Here is a 21580-nt window from a genome sequence, read left to right on the forward strand (position 1 = left end):
AGCTTTTCATGTTGCTGCATGATATTCTTAATTATTATTTTAATGAATGCAAAATATTCCATCAACTTCACATTCTTTTAATTCCCTAAACTATCTCCTACTGTTCCGGATTAATTTTCAACTTTGTGCCTGTACAGTCCTAGATGCCCACGGCAGAATTCCTTTCCCAAAGTCAGTGGAACTTTAAAATCAACAGGATTTTGGTGGGATATTGAAACTGAGAACTATTTAGGGTGGGAAAATTATGCAAGAAAAGCTAAAGATTTAGATTTATATTTTATTAAGTTACTTAATCAAATTGTGATTTTTTTTTTTTAAATGCAGCACTATCTCTGCCAATCAGTGGTCTATCAATTAGGAAAACGTCCCATCTGACATTGACCCATCCGCTCAACGTAGATCTTTTGAGCACCTCCCTGTGGCAGGTACTGTGCTAGGTGTTGATCATACATCTGTGAGCCACAGGTCTGGAACCTCCTCTGATGTCCTGGTCGTCTGAGTCCAGTGGTGAGCGAAACAAAGGACAAAGAACAGGAAAGCAGCGGGCTGGGCAGGGCAGGAGTGGGCCCGGATTGTCATCTTAAATAGGTGGGCAGGGAAGGTGGAACTGAGGAGGTGGCATCTGGGCAGACATGAGGAAGGCGAGGGCCAGCCGTGCTCTGTGGGAACGAGTGTTCTGAGTGAGGGGTCAGCAGGCAGGTCCCAGGCCCGGGGGTGGAGCCTGGAGGGTGTGCTCAAGGAGCAGCGAATTGGGCATTGTGGTGGGGTGGAGGGAGCAAGGCCAGCGTAGTGGGAGACAGGGTGGTGGCCTGGTGTCTGGGCAGGGCGTGGTGGGCCTCACGGCCACTGCAAGGCCCTTGGCTTTAACTTTGAAGGAGGTGGAAAACGCTGGAGGGTTTCGAACAGAGGATGATGTTGTCTGATTTGCTTTAAGGCTCACCCTGGCCACCATGTTGAAGACAGACTGGGATGGGGTGGCGGGGCCAGAGCTGGGGGAGGAGTCGCGAAGCTTTTGCAGTAATCCAAGCGAGAGGAGAGGGTGGTTGGACCAGGGCAGCACTGAGGGAGGTGGTGAGGAGAAGGCTGGCCTATGGGCATGGATTAAAGATCGAGACAACCAGTTTACTAATGGATTGGCTATGGGGGGTGTGAGAAAGAAAGGAGTCAAAGATGACCCCAAAGTTGGCTGGAGCAGCGAGGAGGATGTAGTTGCCGCTAACTGACGTGGGGGATGTGGAAGGGCTAGGTTGTGGCTGGTGTTAGTCAGGAATTTGGTTTTGAATGTTAAGTTCAAGATGCCTATTAGACACCCAAATACACATGTCAAGTGAGGAGATCTTTGTAAGAGTTTGGCTTATGGGGAGAGGTTGGGTCTGGAGTTATAAATTTGGGAGCATTAGAACACAGGATGGTTGAAATTAGATCAGATCGCCCGTAATCATAATGCAGCTAACACCTGACTGTGCCGCCGACTATGTGCCAGGCCCCGTTCTGGGTGTTTGTGTGTGTGAACTAGTTTGAGAAGAGGCCCAGGAGCGAGCGCTGCTGCTCAACTGCAGAGGTTGAGAAGATGAGGGGACATCCTAAAGGGACCAACCAGTGAAACCAAGAGGATGCAGTGTCTGGAAGCCAAGGGAGGAAAGTGTTCCGAGAAGGAAGAAGTGACCCGCTCTTGTAAGTGCTGTTTGATGGGATGAGTGAGATGAAGCCTGAGAACTGACTGTTGAATTTAGCCCCTTGGGGGTCGCTAGTGCCCATGGTGTGAGCCGTGTCAGTGGAGCGGTGGGGGTGCCTGATGGGCTGGGGCTCATGGAGAAGGGGAGGCAGGAAACTGGAGTGTAGTCAACGCTTTCAGGAAGGTTCTTTCTACAGCACAGTGGTAGCAGATAGCCATAAGCATGGCTCTGTCAGGATGCTGCATTAACCGTACCATCTCAGTCCCAGAATGGGCTAGAAGTTTTTGAGATTAAATGTGCTGGTGAAATTCAAGGGCGCTGTTAAAGAGGAAATTTTGATTCAATTCCATAAACATAAATTCAGTACTTTTACTACCAAGTGATAATTCAGACTTTTTCCCCCCTCTGCCTAATAAATCTGGGTCACTCAAGATCTAGGGACGTTCTTTTTCTGGGAATTTCTCTGTTGCTGCAAATACAGCACGTTCTTTGCAAGAAGATCTAGGGCAATAATGCCTTCCGCTCAGGCCAAATCAATCCTCGCCCACTATTTTTGCAAAGGGTCCATTTTGCTCTAGCACAGGAGGACCAGGATGGTTCTTTCTTGTCTGTCACCATCAGCCAGGACTTCACTGTAGTTCTGGCTCACAGCTGCTGAGGGACGTGAAGGTGAAAACGAGCAATCAAAATGATCACGTGGCCGGAAAGCAGATCCATAGAGGGGTTTAAAAGTGGTGGGTAATATAATGGACTTACGGCAAAAGAGCCACTATTTGGAAGACAGTTACCATCTGTCTGCATTCAGATTTATGGCAAGGAACACAAATGTAAGTGGCAGTAATGGTATTTGATCAATTTAGGATACACAGAAGAGTAAAACATAGTGCTGACCCCAAAAAACTCATGACCATATTGGGGGCGGGGGCTGTAAATGAGCATTTGTCATCATCCTGGAAGCCCTGGGGCAGAGGTATGTCGGGATGGTTACACACAGGAGCAGTGGAGTCATCCCATCTGAGGCAGAAGTCTTCCCCATGGACCTGACATCTGAGTTGGTTCTAAAGGATCAGTAAAGGTTTTCAGCAGTTGAAAAAGGATGGATCATTCCAGAAAGAGGGAACAGCATGTAGAAAACCCAGAGGGATGAAAGTGCTGGAGAACAGCATGCAGTCCAGTATGGCTGGACAGCCAGGTGATGACGGGTGGAGCGCACAAGGCGGCGAGATGGGTTTGGGTCGTGATTTCACAACCTTCTAGGCTGAGGGGTTGAACGGGGAGCTACTGGAAGTTTTCTGTGTTCGTTATTTTAAATGTTTATTTTTAAATCAGAATAGGTCATATACAAGCACAGGAGAAAACTTTTAAAGGTACACTGAAGGGAAACTTTCCCTTGCACCCTGCCCCCCACCCCAGACACTCACTGTATCAATTTCTGTGTCTCCTCCTCAGCCCGTGTTTAGAAAGATAAGTGGTGGCGGAAGGATGGGCCTCAGTGGTTGCTACTGAGTGCTGGGTGTGGGACAGCGTAGTTGCTGCAGCCTGCCCTGCCTCGAGAGATGCTGACGAGGACTTGGTTGGCACAGGACCTTTGAGTTCCCGCAGGGGCTGGGACAAGTCCTAACTGGACTCTGGTGAGGACCGTCAGTAGTGGTTTGGGCAGAACACAGGTTCTTATGCAGCTAAATGCCAGGAGCCCATCACCAGCAAGGAAGCAGCCCCCAGCCAGGGCCACCAAGTCGGGTTCCCACTGCATCTGCCTCCCGATGGCCAATGTCCAGGACCCCTTTACTGTCTTTACAGTTTTAGAGGCATAGATTGCTAGAGCTGAAGGGACCTGAAGACCACCCAGCCTACCTTCTCATTTTACATCCCAGGCCTTTGGGGCCCAGCAAGGTGATTGCCCAGTTCCCAGGTCGTCGGGCTCTGAGTGCAAGGATCTGGCTGTCCATCACCTCACACACACTCACCTGGGGCCGTGAGGAGGCCCAAGGTGGGAAATAAACTGACAGCAGCCTGTCCACGAGTCTAGTTAAGCCCTCGGTAAATGTTTATTGCCTGGAGGTTTGGAAGAATTACGTGGAAGCGTATGTGGATGTGTTTTATGAGGTGATAAAACTCTACATAAATATAATTTATTGTTACTTTCCTCCAATCCCACCCCTTGAGCTTCCCCAGGTATCATGGCCCTCCTTCCTGGCTTTGCAAACACTTTCCTGAAGACAAAGCCTCGGGAAGGGAGGTAGGGGCCCTGGAGCTGGCGGTCTCAGAGCCAGAGCCTCCTGTGTCATTTTAGCAACGCTCAACAGCGCCCACATTAGGGACCACCTGCGCCCGCCCCTTTCGCTGCCTCGGAAGGCGTGAGTGGGGCTGTGTGGGAACGGCAGCGCTCCCTGGCGGTCAGAGGACTGAACCTGCTGGAAAACTGAAAATTGCGGAGGCTGGGAGGTTAAGTAGCAGGAGATCCATCACACTCTTCTCTCTCCACTATTAAAATTTCCATAATGAGACATAAAAACCCAACCAAACAAACCTGGGCTCAAAGGAGGACAATCCTTAGATAAAGAGGAAGGGGGAAGTCTATCCACGCAGGGGAACATTCAGCCATAACGGGAAGGGAACTGTGGCTGCACGCAATTACGCGGAGGGATCTCAGAATCGTGATGCTGGGTGAAAGAAGCCGGTCCGAAAAGAGTGCGCGCCTTAGGATGCCGTGTGTCTAATTTCCCTGGAGCGCACACGCGTCTGCAGGGGCAGAAGGCACCTCGTGGAGCCAGGAGAGGGGAGGGCGGGAGGGAGGCACCACAGAGCGCCGAGGCGCGTGTCTAGGATCTTGATTGTGGTGATGGCTTACCAGGCGTATACATATGTCCAAACCTATCGAATTGTGTTCTTGAAACATCTGCAACTTGTTCTGTGTCAGTTATACATATCATTGATATATGTACATATATATACACATATAAAGCTCTTAAAAATTGAGTTAAGGGGCGAACTCTTTAAACAGAAGCAGCAGGATATAATACATTTTGTCAAATAAAATATGTGGTAGATTTTCTAAAAATTAACTGTTGATTCGCTTTTCTTAAAAGCCCCTAGTTGTAAGAGTTAGAGAAAAGTTAAGAGATCTTCACACTAGGTTGCTCGGACTTTGCTGCTCGCTCAGCTGTGGTGCGGTTTTTCAAAGCCTCCTGGGCTCGCCAGGGACGACACGGCCCCGCCCCGCCCACGCGCTCCCGGCTTCCGGAGCTCAGCCCGGTTCCCACGGCCCCAGCCCAGGCGCCAGGGCCTCCCCAGGGTGCAGATTGGCTGACTGCGAGGGGGCAGGCCGCCAGCTGGCTGGTGGCGGGAACCTGTGTCTGCCCTAGGCCTGGAGCCGCCACCAGGGGCTGCTGTGTCTTTGCTTTTCATCCAAGCTCCCCTTGCTGCTTGAGCAAGCTGTGTTTCTGGGAGGGTGTCCACTTAAAAGTCTTGCACAAAGGGACAAGAGAAAGGACCACACGTCCCAGCCGCAGGTGCAGAGAGAAACACGTGGAAACTGAACAGATAGAGCAAGCCTGAGCCGGCAGGGAAATTACGAAAGAAAGAACGTGACCTTCTTTTCCACACGGCTGTAGGGTGTACAGTTCACGCCATGTCTCACGCTCTGTCACTCAGTTGCCCTCCTGGTGGAAGAAACTGTATCTGTGGCAACCTTTACAAAATCTGGTGAGGAGAGGAAAAGTCACAGGAGTGACAGCAAAAGCTGGTTCCAGCAGAAACTGACAGAGGGAACAGGGTCCCTCCAGGATGACTTCATAAAAGCAGCTAACGGGTGGTCTGGTAAAAGCTTTCCTTTTTTCCTCGGTGGCCCCTGAGAATATAACCAGACCCAGTGAGTGAAAGCTGTAGGGAGGCAGACGGGTGTCAAGTGGAGAGAGAACTTCCGTATGTCCCCAGGAGAAGTGAAAGCAGGAGAGCAGATCTCGGAGATATTTGTACACCCATGTTCTTAGGAGTGCTGTTCACAATCGCCAAGGAGGAAACAGCCTGTCCCTCAGTGGATGAATAGATCAACAAAATGCGGTCTGTCCACACAATGGAATATTATTCAGTCTTAAAGAGGAAGGAAATTCTGACACATGCGACACCGTGGGTAACCTTGAGGACATTACGCTAAGTGAAATAAGCCAGATGCAAAGGAACAGATATTGTGTGATTCCACTTAGATGAGGTGTCCAGAGCAGTCAGATTCATGGAGGCGGAAGGTGGCCGGGTGGCTGCCAGGGGCTGGGGGAGGGCACGGGGATGCAGAGTTGTTGTCTAATGGGGACAGAGTTTCAGTGTTGCAAGATGTGAAGAGTTCTTGAGATTTGTTGCACAACAATGTGAATGTACTTAGTACTCAACTGTACACTTAAAAATGGTTAAGATGGCAAATTTTGGATTATATGTATTTTACCACAGTCAAAACATTTTTTTAAATAAATTTAAAAGAACTTTCAGATAGTCTGAGCTGCCCAAGATGGAATGGGCTGCTTCCAGAGGCAATGGAGGAGTGTGTGTGTGTTCCCCTCCTCTCTCTATCCTTCAATGCCTCATCCCCACTCTCGGTCCCTCTTTCCATTATGGATTCCTTGCTGATGTGGGGGTCATCTCCTCTTCATCTTTATACTCCCCCACAGGGGCAATGAGTGTTCAAAGAAATGTGCAGTGAACATTGACTCCCCTGGAGTGCAGCCGCCACTGTCGGCTCCCAGGGAACCCCTGGATCTGGGCTGTGCACCTTTGCTGCACTGCCAGCCTCCGCTTGGAGATAGTACCAGGCAGGCAGGGACACCTTTTCCAGCCCGTGTGTTGAAATGCCCAAAGCCATGGCTGGCCTTCCACTGCCCGTCTCCGCGTGGGCAGGACATACCAGTGTCAGCTTGCTCCCGTTTCCCATCACTGACTAACATTTCCCAAGAAACAAGTCAGAACTAATTTCTCAGGAAGAATATGTTGGCCTTGAAGACCGACGCTCCCTGTGCTAGCCTCATCCTGCACTCAGCTGGTCTTCCAGCAGGGCTGCGTCAGAGGCTGCTCTAGACCGCACATCGGTTCAGGTGTTCATAATGGTGTCACCTGGTCATCTACGTGACAGGCATTATACTGGGGCTGAGAGAGACGGCAGACAGGTAGACGGTCTCTCATCTCACCACAGCCCGGGAGCTAAGTTCCCGGGACGCGGATGCAGAAACTGAGGGTTCGAGCCTCACGGTTACTGTGAGGGCACATCATTATTAGATGGTGAGGCTGGGATTTGAACCCTTCTCTGTATGATGCTGTTTTCACTCTTTGCCAACTGCTATATGGATTTTAAACCCCAGATTGTAACTACCCAGCTACTGGACATCCAACTTAATTCAGGAAACGTTTAGCGGTGGTAGTGTGCCCGGTTTGGAGGTCTGTAAACTCGGGAGAAGTGGTTCTCTTGCTGGGGAGGATTAACTAATGTTAACAGGTTAGCATTTAGAAAACAGCACAGCACAGAGTATCAGTCTGATGATGATAGAGATGGTAATAGCTCATATTTATCGAGGACTTATTAAGTGCCAAGCACTTTGGTAATCGCTTTAAAATGTCTCACAGTAAATTTGTTTTGCAGATGAGAAAACCGCTGCTTAGAAAGGTTAAGAAAAACTGCCCAGAATCACACAGCTGGGAGGGTAGAGTTGGGTCTGTCTCTTTTTCAAAATTCATGCTCTTGACTCCCATGCTGCCCCGCCCTGTCCAATGGCACAGACATTCTATAGCCGGACCCACTCGGCATTCTTGTACATTTTGCTGGTTATTTAATGCATTTGAACTCATTTCTCGAGTGACATTGCCAGCTCCTCAGAGGACAGAGCGTGTGTCTCCACGGCAGCTGATGTGGCACTGGGCGCTGGGGGGAGCTGAGTAAATTCCCGATGGTCGGTTAATCCTGTGATTAAGCCTCGGAATCCCAGGATGGAAGAGAGTTTAGAAGAGAATTTGGAGAGAATGCACACAGCTTCCTGTGGGGGCAAAAGCCCAGTTCTGTCTGTTGGCGTGTAGGATTATGTGCTGAAGGAGCACAATGGGAGAGCTTATGTTGCTCTCCTGCTGAAAGGAAAAGACAACACCTTTAAAACTCCCCAGTGTCGCAGAATACGCAAGGTCCTATGCCAGGCGTTCACTTCCCCTCCTCTCCCCCGACCATGGGTCCAGCCGCCCTCTCAGAAGGGCAGTAGCAGTCAACTAGATGTCTGCGCTGGGTGCTGGGGTACAAGGATGAAGGGGGCATCCATCTTGCCTCCAGCACATGAGCACAATGATAGAAGTTAGAGCAACGTGAAAGGCAGCAGAGGGGCCCCTGACAGGGCTTGGGGAGCGAGGGAAACCAGGAAGTTCCTAGGAGTTGGCATGTAGACCAAGACTTGAAAGGTGAGTGGGAGAGGTGGGTGTGAATGGAGCTGTTAGCATCACCCCCTTGCAGCCCGTGGGCCCTTTCTCACCGCTGGACTTGTGTGGTTATCCCAGGACAGAAGTACAGGACTGTAGGGGGCAGTCTTTGTGTGTCTGCAGATGTCTTCAGTTGGCCCTAGTACCTGATCAATAGTTTATTTAGGATTAATTCTCCCTCTCTCTGTCTCTCTCCCATTTCTGTCTTTTTGTGTTGCTTTAAGAGAGAATTCCTCAGTTTGATCTTCTAGGTAATTAATTTTCTCTTCAGCGGTGTCTGTTTACTATTCAGGCCATCCATTGAGATTTTACTTTCTACCATCGTTTCACTTCCAAAATCTCTAGCTGGTTATTTTTCATAAGAGTTTATTCTTGTTTGGTTGCAATTATGAATCATTCTCCTTTTAAAGTCACTTTCACTCTGCTCTAATAACTCTTCTCAGGTTTAATTCCTTCAGTCAATGAGTTGGTTCCCGCCTCCATTGTTGTAGAGGAGGGTCAGGATGAGCTCCTGGTGAGTGCTGCAGTCATTAGCATCTGAGAACAGAGTTTCCTGTGCTTCCTGGTGTCAGCCGCCACCTGTGCTGCCCTCTCCTTCCTGCTCTTCCTGCGGGGATGTGCCTCTGTGCCCTGCCATTTGCATGAGCAGTGGTAGGGGGTCAGAGTCCTCTCCTCTCTCACCCTTGCCCAAAGGCCCTCTCCCACTCTTGGTGTCTGTCACCTCTGAACTTGGAGTCCTCCAAGGCTGCACCCACTTTTTCCAGCATCCTGTCTGTGTGCGTTGTGGGCTGTGGTTTCCTCCATCGATCTAACCCAGTCTGTCTCCCATCAATTTCTTCTACGTTCTGGTTCACCAGAGGTACACTTGCCTTCCAGTTCTGCTAGAGATGTGTTCTTTTTTGCTTATGACCTTTTCTGGCATTTCTAAGGATTTGGGATGGAAGGGAGAAGCAGGCCAGTGTTTTTGGTTTACCATGTTTGTCACGTTTTCTGATGACCTGTAGCACTTGTAGGCCATACCACCGAGTCGGGCGTTGGATTTTTCTCTGGTTATGTCATCGCACCCCATCTGTGCTCCTTGACTCAGGACACACAGCCCTGCAGAGCTGCGGTGAGGTGGGGGGTGGGCAGAGCTTAGCTTAGGTGGACGTTGGACTGCAGCTCTTGGAGGATACCAGCCAGGTAGCTGTCCAGGAGGCAGGGAGTCTGTTTGTAGGAACTTTGTAAAGTCACTCCCCTCTCCCAGGCTCAGCTTACCCCCTGTGAAATACGCAGATGGAACTAGACACCCCATGGGAGCCCTCCCAGCTCTGGTTTATTCAGTCCTGGGTTGACCATGGTGGCCATTGTCTCTCAGCAGAAAGCCAGAGCATTAGACAGGTTGTACCTTTGACAACTTTTTGATGCCTCTTCCTTTTTTCCTTCTTAAGGTGTCCCCAAAACAGAGTGCTGAGGACCACTCAGAGAGCAGCAGTGTCTCGGAGTAAGTACGGGGCGGGCGCACCTCCTCTGCCCGAAGTCACAGGTTCTTTTCTGGGCTCCAGCTACCCCCAAATCCCTCATGGCTCTCACCTTCTCCTGCTGCCAGATGCGGCTCCCTCTTTCACTGCAAAGCTCTATCCTCGGGGACGGTCCCAGCCATGGGAAGGTGCAGGAGCCTTACAGTCTCACAGCAGCTCTGACCTCCCTCCTGAAAGGCCAGATCATACAGAGACCCAGATCACACAGGGCATTCCCGACACCCCCCTTCCCCCACCCCCACCCTCACTTGTTCACTCGGAAACTGTGCAGTGGCGCGTCTGTGAATGAGACACAGTTCTTGGCCTTCAGGAGTTTACAGCCCAGAGGAGTGACAGATGGGTCCTTCTGTAATCCATTGACAGTGTTATCAGGAAAACACATTTAAAATCCCTGGAAAGTATCACCTGAGAACCCCAGGCCCAGAGGCCAGGCCTCCTCTGTCTGTTCCCGGCCATCCCGCACGGCCCTGGGCTGTGTGAGCATTCCAGGGCACCGGGAGGCTCAGCTGCGATGACCTTGGACCCCTGGCCCATCCCCCCGTGGCTCCTCATCTCTAATGGAGTGACAGTGATCTCTGGGATGCCGGTGATTGTGGTGCTCAAGACCATGGATGTGAAAATTCTGGCTTAACAGCTATTTTTATCACCAATTCTGAATAGTTTCTGGGCAGAACCTTGCTGGTTTCCCTTATTTAACAAACATTTGTGGAGGTCTCTTCGGAAGTGCAGGCGGTGGGCTCAAGGGAGGTCAGAGCAGGGACAGAAGCAGCCCAAGGGCTCATGGAGGAGGTGGTGTTTAAAATGGTTTCAGGAGGCTGGCCTGTGGTGCGTAGTGGTTAAGTTCATGTGCTCCACTTTGGCAGCCCGGGTTCACAGGTTTGGATCCCAGGCACAGACCTATGCCACTTGTCAGCCATGCTGTGGCAGCGAGCCACATAAAGAATAGAGGAAGATTGGCACAGATGTTAGCTCAGGGACAATCTTCCTCAAGCAAAAAAAGAAGAGTGGCAACAGATGTTAGCGCAGGGAGAATCTTCCTCAGCAAAAGAAAAGGTTTTAGGGACATGTCAGAGTTCACCGAGGAGAGAGGAAGGAAGGAGCATTTCAAGTGGCAGGACGTGCATATGCAAGACATAGAGGTCTGAACAACATCATTCATTCAGGACACTGTGCACGAGCTGGTGGCATTTAGCACAGGTCAGTGGGAGGGAATGGAGAGGGAAGTCTTGAAATGTAAGGAGGGCCTTCAATGCCAAGCTGAAACTGCTAGCCATTGCTGCCAAGTAGGAGAGTGCTGGGATGGGCTCTGGGCTTTGGGTCACCACTATGGAGCTGAGGGTGAAGCAGTGACAACATTTACACAAGCTCTGCCCCTCGCCCCAGCAGCCAGGGCCGGGAGCCTCGTTCTGCTCAGTGGAGAGTCCTGGTCACACCCCCTCCTCCTCGGTGCCCACGTGTGCTCGTGTGCTGGGACAGGGTGCTGTGCCAGCTGCAGTGACCAGCCCCGGGGCCAGGACCAGCTCTGCTTAGCTGACCCAGGTGCTGTGCACATGGCTCTGTGCTGAGGTCCTGGCCTGGTCCTGCCTGTGGGCCCAGCGTGGTGCCAACACAGCTCAGTCCTGGCTGAGTGTTCCTATTGATTCTACAAATAATTAGCAGCGACTTTCTCTGGTTTTCGTCAACCAAAGGAATTTAGGAGAATTAAATTCTAACTTGAACAAATTAGCTATTTCTTCTCATTTTTAAATGAATAGGTCCCTTCACCTCACATACACATTCCAGGACGTCCCTTAGCTTCTGTCACCACCCTCAGCAGGAGCACGCCATTCGTTCATTCATTCACCACTCACTCAATACACTTTAGTGGGAGCATCCTGAGTCCCGTGAGAGGCACAGGGGCTCAGGGCTGGGTGGGCGCCCAGGCTGTGTCAGCCTGCCCAGGCACAGCGGTAGAAGGGGGAGAGTCAGGGAGGCGAGAGCAGCACTGTGCCCCCCGACTGGGAGACTGGGAGCAAGCTCCGAGGCCCGGCCTTCCCCAGGGTCAGGGCTGGCAGCAGCCTTAGCCTCTATTGCCCAAACTTGGGCTCCTGGGCCTTTTGGGAGAGCCCCTTTGGGGAGGGAGCAGTGGGTCTCCTGCCCCCACGTCCGCTGTGGCTTCTCACTGCCAGTGGGCAACTCTGCGCAGCCAGGACCTCTGTGGCCAGGCTCCGCGTCCCTCCTGGTGCGGATCTCAGGCCCTGGCGCTCTTCTGTGTGGTTCCTGCGGCGCCCTGCCCTTCCTTCCCCCGAAGCTCCCCCACCCCCAGCTCTGCCATCAGAACCACTCAAAGCATGTTTCAGGGGGAAATGTTCTCATGTCTGCAGTTGCTTTGAAATGCACCCAGAAATCAGATGAAGTTCACAGATAGGTGGGAAAGTAAATACAGCAAAATGTCGCAAAAAGTATACATTGACTTAATCGTTGAATCTACAATTCAACTTTTGTGTGTGCTTGAAAGTCTTCATAATAAAATGGTGAAGAGAAAAATCCTCCAAAGCCCAGTTCCAACAGCTCCTTCTTGAAGACCCTCCACCTTCCCTCCCTCCTCGTCGTCCCTCAGCGGCATCTCTCCCTCCTTCATCGGCTCGGCCCCCACCACACGGGGCCTGGAAGGCAGCAGGCACACGGGACAGCCTGTCTTACTCCTCACTCTCAGCTTCGTGAAGCCAGGACAGGTATCCGGCTCATCTCTGGTCCAGGCTCGTAGTAGGTGCTTCACAGATGCTGTTGAAGGGAACATCTGATGTGAAGCTGGGCATGTGGGCCTCGACCCCGAGTCCTGACCGTCCTCGGTGACGTCCACCTCCTTCTCCAGGGCGTCAGTGGGGGTGGTATGGAAGCAGCAGCACTGGGCCAGCCGGGCTGGCTTTGAGGACAGGGCTGGGCTGGCCTGACCTGAAGTCTGCGAGGATTGGCTAACAGAAGCCTTGGGCCGGTGGAGGAGAAAGAGGGATTCTGGAAGCTCCTGTCTGCAGCTGCTGCTGAAATTCACTCATTATTTATTCTGCAGATGCTCGTGGGGTACCTCCTGTAGGTCAGGCGCTAGGCCAGGCCCCTGTTTTCCTAATGAGTAAACTGAGATACAAGGCATGATTTGCCCATGGTCAGTAGGCTAGTAAATTCTGGAAAATTCTAGACCCAATAGAATAGTACAAATGCCTCAGGCCTCTAGTCTCATTTAGCATGTGGGTTCTGTAGCCCAATTATAATGGATTTGCTCTCTCCGGGGAAGAGTATTGTTTTCTTTTCTTTCTCCTTGGGAAGGTCTTTTTTTTTTTTTAAATGTCTGACTTTAGGAGTCTCTGCTGAAGAAAAACTGACTTAGTGAATTATAATTTAAACAAAGATTTGTTTCTCGACCCCCTCAGGAGTGTGCTGACTTCCCAGAAGTCCCTTTAGGAGCCATCTCTCCCTTTTAATGGCGTGCCCTCCTCCCCAAGTAGGGGGATGCCCCGCCTGCCCTCCCGGCTCCCAGCCAGGGGCCCCATGGCCTTGGCGGAATGTTGTGGTCAGACAGGCAGAGGTAGGTGTGAAGCAGAGCGGGGCCTCAGGCCCTCGCAGACCCAGGCACTGGCTGCTGTGGCCGCACCACCAGCCAGGGAGCCGCTTCTGTCAGCCTCCCCTGCCAGCCCTGACTCCTTGACCCCTTCCTGCCTGGTGTCCCAGCTACAGGGAGTGTTGGGTGCCTAGGGAGAAAGGCCTTGCAGAGCCATGGGACAGGGGGAGGAGAATCTGCTGCCAGGTCACCGTGTGACCACGGGCAAGTCATTTCTCCCCCGACATCTACAAACAGGGCTGGTCTGGGTGACCCCTGAGGGGCTTTTTTCCTGCTGGGAGGTCCCCAGGCCAAGAAGTGATACCCTGGGACTCCTAAAGGAATCGAGCTGGCTTCCTGCTCGGTCCCCTGGCTTGGCCAAGAGACCCTGTTGCCCTTGAGGGTACTTGAGGTGTCTCGTCCTCATCCCTTCTCCCAGGCGACCTTCAGCGTGCCCAGGAGGCTGTGGGCAGCGCAGGAAGTAGCACTGGCCCAGCCCTCCCTCTGGACCAGGGGCTTTGCTGGGACCTTAGAACGATGCTACCTGCGTAGGAGCTGCATCTGTCCAGTGCTTCCCGGTGCCAAGCGCCGTGCTAGACACACGCCGTTCAGTCTCATCTAGCCCCCAGGTCGGCTTGTGGAGAAGGCTCCACCTGTTACAGACAGGCAGAGTGAGGCAGGTAAAGACTCGTCCTGGGCACACGCTCCCCAGACAGCTCAGGCCCGACTGCCCCCAAAGCTTTGCTTTTTCACTGTGTCTCAAGGACGAAAAGGAACAGGCATTGAGCGCCTTCAAGGACAGGCAGTGTGCCGGGAACCAGTAACAAGCCCAGCAATGCTATTTACTGAACACGGGGTCTGCTCCAGGCCTGGAGCCAGCTGTGCAGTGGGTGCCAGCTGTGCAGTAGGTGCCTGTCGTCTCGGGCGTGGGGCGGTGGAGTCCCGCTCTTAGACTCTCATCTTTCCTGTTGGGTGCTGGGGGCCTTTAGGTTGCACACCCCCCGGGCCTGCGTTCTGGGAGAGCGGACAGGGTCCTGGAGGCTGCCTTCTGAACGTCAGTCAGGAGCATGATGGCAGTAATCAGGGCCTCAGAGGTCACCCAGCCCAGCATCCTCCGAGCTCGCATGTGGGGAGACAGAGGCCAGGAAGGGTGCTGTCACCTCAGCTGTCAGGCCCAGCAGCACCGGCCCCTTTCCTGGCACAGCAGCAAGTCTCTGGCTGGTGAGTGTCATGTCACCATCCCCCACCCGGCAGTGGGCAGCTCTGGCCTCGCTCTCCGACCCTCTTGGGAGCTGCAAACCTCACGTCCCCTTCAAAGGCCCCCCTCCAGCGGCAGCACCCGGCCGGGCCCAGACTTCACAGCCCCGGCCGGGCCCAGGCTTCACACCCTCCCCCTTCAAAGCTGCTGTGATGGTGGCAAGGCCAGGCACCGGTCGACACTGCCACGGGGCAGCCTAAGGGACAGGGAAGTCCCGGGGGCACAGGGAGCACCACCCTAAAGTCCCAGCAAAGTGCAGAAAGTCGGGCGCGGGGGGGGCGGGGGGGGGGTGGGCAGCCGGGTCCAGGCTGGTGGGAGCCACTTTCTGGAGCCCAGGCAGCAGGAACAGGAGCCCGGCTCTGGGCACTTCTCAGTACGCTGCCCAGTGGGGTGGGGCAGTGGCTGGGATCCCAGTGCCCCACCCTGGCCCACGGCAGCAGTTCCTGTGAGACCCCCCAAAGGAGCAGATGCAGGGAATAAGTCCGGCAAATGGATATGGGACACAGCTCCCATTTGCTGAGGGCCGTGCACCATGCAAGATTCCACGTCACATGCTGTCCATGCATTATCTTATTTATGCCTCAGAATGAACTTACGAATACAGCTCCATTTTAGAGAAAAAAAATTGTCACTGAGCTAGTAAGTGGCAGAGCTGGGATTCAAACGGGGTCTTTCCTCCCCGTGGGCCCTCACTCTTCAACACCGCAGGTACTGGCTTCCTCGCAGGGTAAGGTGTTGGCAGATAATGCTGGGGGATGAAACCAGAGAAACAGGCAGAGGCTGCTCGTGTAAGAGATTGAGGTGTCCCCAGGGCAGAGGTTTTCGGTTTTGGTTTTAGGATGGGTCAGAATTCCATAAAGGGACTGTTGTGATTGTTCAGTAGGGATGACGAGTTTGAAGGTGACGTCTTGCCTCCTGACTCCCCTGTCTGTGTTTCTGGCCTGCAGAGCCCCAGGCAGCAGCCACAAGAGGCCCGGGAGGCAGTCAGCCATCTCCTATGACTACTCAGAAGAGGAGCTGATGGCGAGCATCGAGCAGGAGTACTGCCGCTGAGGGCTGCGGCCGGCATGGGGCAGCCCCGCAGTCACCGCCAGCCAGCACGCCGCTCCTCCGAGACCCACCCGACCTGACCAGGCCTCTTAGGAACCTGGGCTGGGGGTGCTCATCCCTCTGGCCTGCCCAGGGCTCTGGCTGGGGCTGAGCCACCTCCAACATGCAGTTACTTCCAGATCTTTCAAAATCGGCCTTTTCAAATCCATATTCAGACGGCCCTGAACGTGGCCGGCTGCTGGCCATCATGCTTGCTGGCAAGAGGTGGTCAGCTTTCAGGCCCAGGCTGGAAGGAGGGCGCAGGTGCTGCCCTGCAGGTGCGTGGGCAGGTGCTCCCCAGATACCTGCCCCTCCTCTCAGTCTCTGGGGAAGCCCTGTCTACAAGGGTCGCCTGGAGCCCAAAATGCTTCCCCTTTCTGGTGGCCCACTCCCAACCTGGCTGGGGAAGCCCCGTTAGCTGAATGTGGCTCGGATCAGATGCCTTGGGGCTTCTAACACATGTCCCACGGCCTTCAGGAAGGTTCCATCATGGAGGGCGCACCCAGGAGGTGTGCTCTACCAAGCTGGAGGGAGCCACCCTCAGTTCTGCAAGTGAATCCCCTGGAGATATGGGGATGCAGATTCTGGTCTTGTGGATCCAGCGGGGCCTGAGAGTCTGCATTTCTAGCAGGTTCCGGATAAGACTCGAGCTCCTAGATCCCAACCACACTTGGAGCAGCAAGGATTGAGTCTAAGCTTTAGACCGTATCTGGCTCTTCCTTCCCCGGTGCTGGAGGCTGCTCAGAGCCACAGCCCGCCTGCTTCCCCAAAGGGAGTCCTGTTCCCCCGCAGTGGGTATGGGTGTGAGGGGATGGGAGAGCACTGGGCTGGGAGCCAGGGACCCCTGTTCTGATCTTCGCTCTTACACTAACTTGCAGTCACTTTCCCTCTCTGGGCCTCAGTTTCCCTCTCTAGAAAGTGAGTCCTGGAGCCTCTTTGAGGGCCCCCCACCACCGCCACCAGCTCTGACAATCTGAGATTACACAATTCCAGCCTTCCCTGCTCTCCACTGGTTCCCCACCCCCCAGGGGCACAGAAATGCCTGCCCTGCTGAGGTTGAGCACCCCGGCCCCACCTGGGAAGGGTCTTTAGGGCCACCTGCTCTCATCTGACAAATCCTGATAGGACCTCTCCACTCTCTTCCCACGTGGTGGAAGGTAGAGACTCAGCGGTGAGGCCAGAAGAGCCCTAGCACGTTCCCAGCTGACGAATAAGGAAGCCAACCTGCCGAGGATGCCCTGTGCATTGAGGCGGGGCCGGGAGAGAGCCGCGGCCTGGCTGGGTCCCATGGCTGCGCTCTGAAAGCTCAGAGTTGCGGGCGGTGGGGAGGCCCGGAGGCAGGCCCCTTCAGAGCAGCTGGCAAGGGCGCGGGTACAAAGGGGCACGTGAGGTGATGGCAGCTTTTGCCCAAGGCAGAATAGGTCTCAGCTTGTCTCGCATTTACCACCAACACAGTGGCCTCCCTGGCGTTGCCTGCAAGAAGCAAGAGCATCTTGGAAACCGACAAACAGCCAGTTGGCACTTTCCCCAGACCCACAGGCCTGCTGCCGTCACGGGCAGAGGGGTGTGTCCATGAACTTTGATTACTTGACAAGAGTGCCTTTGATCAGATGTTCCATAGCTGGGAGATTCTGCTGCGAAATCAGAGATGGAGTGATGGAGCCTTCCCACAAACGGCGCGGGAGGGTTGGCTCGGACCTCCCCCAAGCCGGAGCCATTTCTCATCCAAGCCTGAACCATTACTTTTAATATAAAGACTAAAGCCATTACTATTTTAATAATACAAACATTTCTTTTAAAAGAAGTTAAAATTTTATTTCTCACCACCAGAGGGATCAGGCCTTGAATTTAAATGATGTAAAATGTTTAAAATTTTACATCATTATTTTGTTAAAATGGAACATAGCCGGTTTCTAAGAGAAAGATGATACCTCTGCATTTTCCAGTGGAAACCTCATAAAACGCTTAATGAGATAAAAGTGTTGAGGAAAAAACTCCTCATGTAGTTACACTCTATGGTGATGTCCAGATGAATGCACACAGTCAAGGCTCAGAAGCCAGGGCAGTTGTTCTCAGGTCTTTTTTTTACTCCCTGAATTCAGGAAAAGTGTCTCACGTACAGCGGCAGGCGAATAAAACAGTGCCCCAGCCCGAAGCGCGGTAGTTCCCAGGAGGTGGAGGGCAGGCCAGTCTGCTTCCCGGAGGGGCCTGGCGAGTGCTTCATCACCAAGCACGTACAGAGCGCCAACTGTGTGCCCAGCACGGCTTCAGGCCTCCTCTTGGTGGCTGGGTGTTGCTTCTGAGCTGAGCCTTCTGTCTGCTCAGGGACAGAGAGGAATGTGGCTGAAACAGAGGCGGGAAGGAAAACGCCTCAAAGTCGAAAAGGATGATGACACATGTTAAGGTCTGGTAAAGTCTGGGTACCACCAACGTGTCTCCTGGATTCCGTGCTGTGCGAGTTCTCTAAGATGCTACGAAGCACCAGGAATTTAGAACATGCTCCATTCCCGCTCTGAGAAACGTCGTGTCCCTTCTCTTGGGGAAGGAGCTGAGCCACACCATTGCCCTCCCTCTGTCACATACCCTCCCGAGCCTCTCCTCTCTTGCCCAAGGGGTCCCCGCCTGGTTCAGGCTCCCTGCTCCTCACCGTAAGATGAGCTTTTCTAAGACACTCCCCTTTGATGTTCCAGAGTCTTAGACCACTTCTCACTGGGCTGCCTGCCCTGGGCTGAGCTGAGCTGGCCCCGGCGGATGCCCCGGAGAGTTTCTGTCGGTGCCGCACTCGTCACGCACACCTCCTGGGCCCCTGCCGCTGTGAGCCTGGCCTCTGATGGGTGCTGGGGTTCGTGCAGAGCAAGGTCTGGTCACCACCAGTGAGGACATGCCGCTTCTAGTGGCAGAGGCACACCCGCAAACACCGCTTCACTCCAGAGAAGGTAAAGGCTGTCAAAGAAGCGTGGCCAAAGGCCCCACTGAAGGGCTAACCTCTGGGGGGACGGAAGGGGTGAGGGGCTTTTCTGTTCTGGTGACAGTCAGGCAGGAGAAAAGCCTTCCTGGTTGCCACTGAGAGGGTAAGTCACATTTGGAGCTCTGAAGCTCAGTGCCCTTCTCTAGGAAGGACGCCACACAAAATCAGAGCTTTGGTGTGGTGACATCTGGACCCCCTGGAGCAAATGAGACCTTAACAGGCGGACAGGCCCTCTTTTCTGATGTGATGAAACCCTTTAGTTTCCACAGCTGCCTTTTCTGTGGGGTGTGGACCCTGGGAAGGAAAGGTGACACTTATTTTAAGTCCTCAAAAGGTGGATGACACCTGACAGACATTGTGGTTTCCTGTGGCGCTGAGGACACAGGGCTGTCCTTGCAAGATCAGGCCTCCACCCAGGTCAGGGGCCTGCAGCCAGCTGTCAACAGTGACACCACGTGGCAGCAAGTATCACAGCAGTGGTGTCGGCTTGGACTTCACGGCTCCATCCCTGAGGAGTGGCCGTTGGAAAGAGCCCACCTTGGGCTAACTGAGCCCCGAGAGGTTTAGGACAATCTGTAGGCAAGGGGAGAAACTGCAGAGGGTGGAGCTGACTTTCCCACTCACCTGGCGGGAGAGGAATTGAGTGAAAAATAATAATATGACCTTAGTAGCACCTTACGTTAGTGAAGCACAGATTGCAGAAAGAAACTTTTTTTTTTTGATTTATACAACTACTTGAAAAGACTTGTCCCACGCCAGGCGCTGAGCTAGGCGGGCCCTGGAGGTATAAAATAAAGACGCAATAGGAATGAGCAAAATGCGGTGGAAGCTCAGACGAGGCACATATGATTCTGCCTGCGTTGTGTGGATTCCTGCGGCCACGCTGCTCACCCATCCTTGGAAACGGGGTTGGAAGCAGCCAGGCTCCCTGAGGAGGCCGCTCAGCTTCTGTCTGCGGCAAGAGCTGGGAGCAGGTGAGCTGCCAGGACAGCCCCGGGGGCGGGAGGAGGCCCAGACCGCAGTCCTGGTCTGCTGTCCAGCACGTGATCTTGGATCTTGGCTTCCTCATCTGTGCAGTGGGCAAATAGCCCGTTCTTCCTACTGCCCACGATTTCTGAGGCCTGAATGACAGTGGCCGGCTGGGTGCTCTGTCACTGCAAAGCCCATATGAGTAAGAGGTGGGGGCCCAGTCACGTGGAAGGGGGACCCTGTTGGGCTCCTCGGTGTAGATGGGGTCACTGGTCTGTGCCTGTGGCTGCTCCACACGAGGCCAGCTGGGTGTGGGGTTTGGGGTTTAGTTTACCAAGAGGCACAACTCTCCTCAGGGACTCCCCTGAGATTACAAATGAGGACCCATGGCTTCCGGCCCCACCCCAGTTGCCAGCAAGAATTCTGTGTTCTTCTGTAGCCCCTACATAAATGTTTCTGAGCTTCCCCCAGAGGTGTTTCTATGGATTCTGTGTCACCTGCAGAGGAGCCAGTGCTCAACTGTGCCTCCTTGAGGCCAACAGTAGGCCTCTAGCCCCTGTGAGTGAACTCAGTGGCTTCAAGGGCCCCTGCAGGTGCCAAAGCCAAGATCCTCGGGTCTTTTGGGGTCCCGGGGTGTGTGTGTGGGCATACTACCCTTACTCTGTGGTACTTTGGTAGGAGTGTCCCTCAGCAAAACCACCTGGGCTTTTAGTTCCCACACACTGAGCCATCCCCCCCGGGCTCACACACTGAGCCCTAGGCCCAGCCAGTGTCCTGTCCCACTGCGTGCATCCTCTGTGCTTTCTCCGAGAAGCCTCATCTTCAAGAGCCTGGACTTAACCATGGAGGTCACCCTTTGAGAAGCTGATAAAAGCTTCTCTCCAGCATTCTGTCCTGCAGCCGCTTGCCACCTTGGTGTCCCTGGACCCTCAGCATCATCTCCTAAACTTGGGGACTCCTCTGGGTCCCATCTGAGTTCCCCTCCTTGCACCAAAACCCGGAAACTTCCTCAAGGCAATAAATTGGGGCAATCGCAGGGTTTACCCCCAGTTACTTCTTGCCTCTCAAGGGGCACTGTCTTTCATGAGCTAAGTCCAGTTCCTTGAAAACTCTTTCATACATTTTGTCTGGGTGAGTTCTTCCCCCTTAATACAGGTACGAGGGTGTCTTTGGCTCCTGTTACTCCATCTTGCGCAGATGTGGAAGTCATAGCACTATCGTTTTAACGTTCAGTTTAACTTGGCCAGTGTCCCTTTGAATGGCGTCTTTGCTGTTTAGCGCAGTCCCTCACACTCTTGAAGGCGGCTGGCCACAGAAGAGTACAGTCACGCGCCACGTAACGACGTTTCGGTCAGTAACGGACTGCGTATTAGTGCCATACAGCCCAGGCATGCAGTAGGCTATACCATCTGGGTTTGTGTAAGGACGCTCTATGATGTTCGCACAACGCCAAAACCACCCGAGATGCAGTTCTCAGAACGTGTCCCTGCTGTTAAGTGATGCATGACTATACTCTAAGCCCTATCTGATATTTCTGTTCCCTAACACAGCTGCTCTTCAGGGAGCCCCGGCTCCTTTTGGTGGACAACAAAGGTTTTCTTCTACATACAAAATAAAAGTGCCAGACCCTGAGAAGGCATGTTACCTGTTGTCTCTTCATAGTCCTCATTTTACAAATATGGAAACTAAAGCTTAGAAAGGCAGGGTAGCTTTCTCAGTGACACGTGGCTAGATGAGTCCCATCTGCATCCAGGTCTGCCTCAGGCCACATCAACGCCACCTACCAAGGCGGCCTGCCAGGAGTCCAGTAGGCCTTCCAGGGCCCCACTTCCCAGGATGCCTTCAAGACTAGAGGTGCAGCCCACTAGTAGGAACTTGAACTTTTATTGAAGGTTGAACTAACTTGAATATTTTATTGAACTTTCTTGCAAGTCTGATCTACCTGCTAAAATGTAAGCTCCCCCACGGCAGAGATGATATCACATCCACCCACCCAACCATCCATCCATCCAATGGAATGGAATGAACTCCTGTTGTGTTGGGGCAGAACAGGGGAGCCTGTTGTTGTGTTGGGGTGTATCAGAA

At 53.2% G+C, this 21580-nt stretch overlaps 1 protein-coding gene across 1 annotated transcript in view; it reads left to right on the plus strand.

The window, feature by feature from the left end:
- The window catches only part of CYS1 (cystin 1), a 27992-nt gene extending 6853 nt beyond the window's left edge, over positions 1 to 21139 (plus strand). The window contains exons 2-3 of the mRNA XM_070574506.1: positions 9548 to 9600; positions 15417 to 21139. Coding sequence (XP_070430607.1) covers positions 9548 to 9600; positions 15417 to 15522 — 159 coding nt within the window. The 3' untranslated portion in view covers positions 15523 to 21139. The remainder of the gene's footprint in view (positions 1 to 9547; positions 9601 to 15416) is intronic.
- Positions 21140 to 21580: the final 441 nt, after the last annotated feature.

Source organism: Equus przewalskii, chromosome 14 (genome assembly GCF_037783145.1).
Source record: "Equus przewalskii isolate Varuska chromosome 14, EquPr2, whole genome shotgun sequence".
Classification (NCBI taxonomy): domain Eukaryota; kingdom Metazoa; phylum Chordata; class Mammalia; order Perissodactyla; family Equidae; genus Equus; species Equus przewalskii.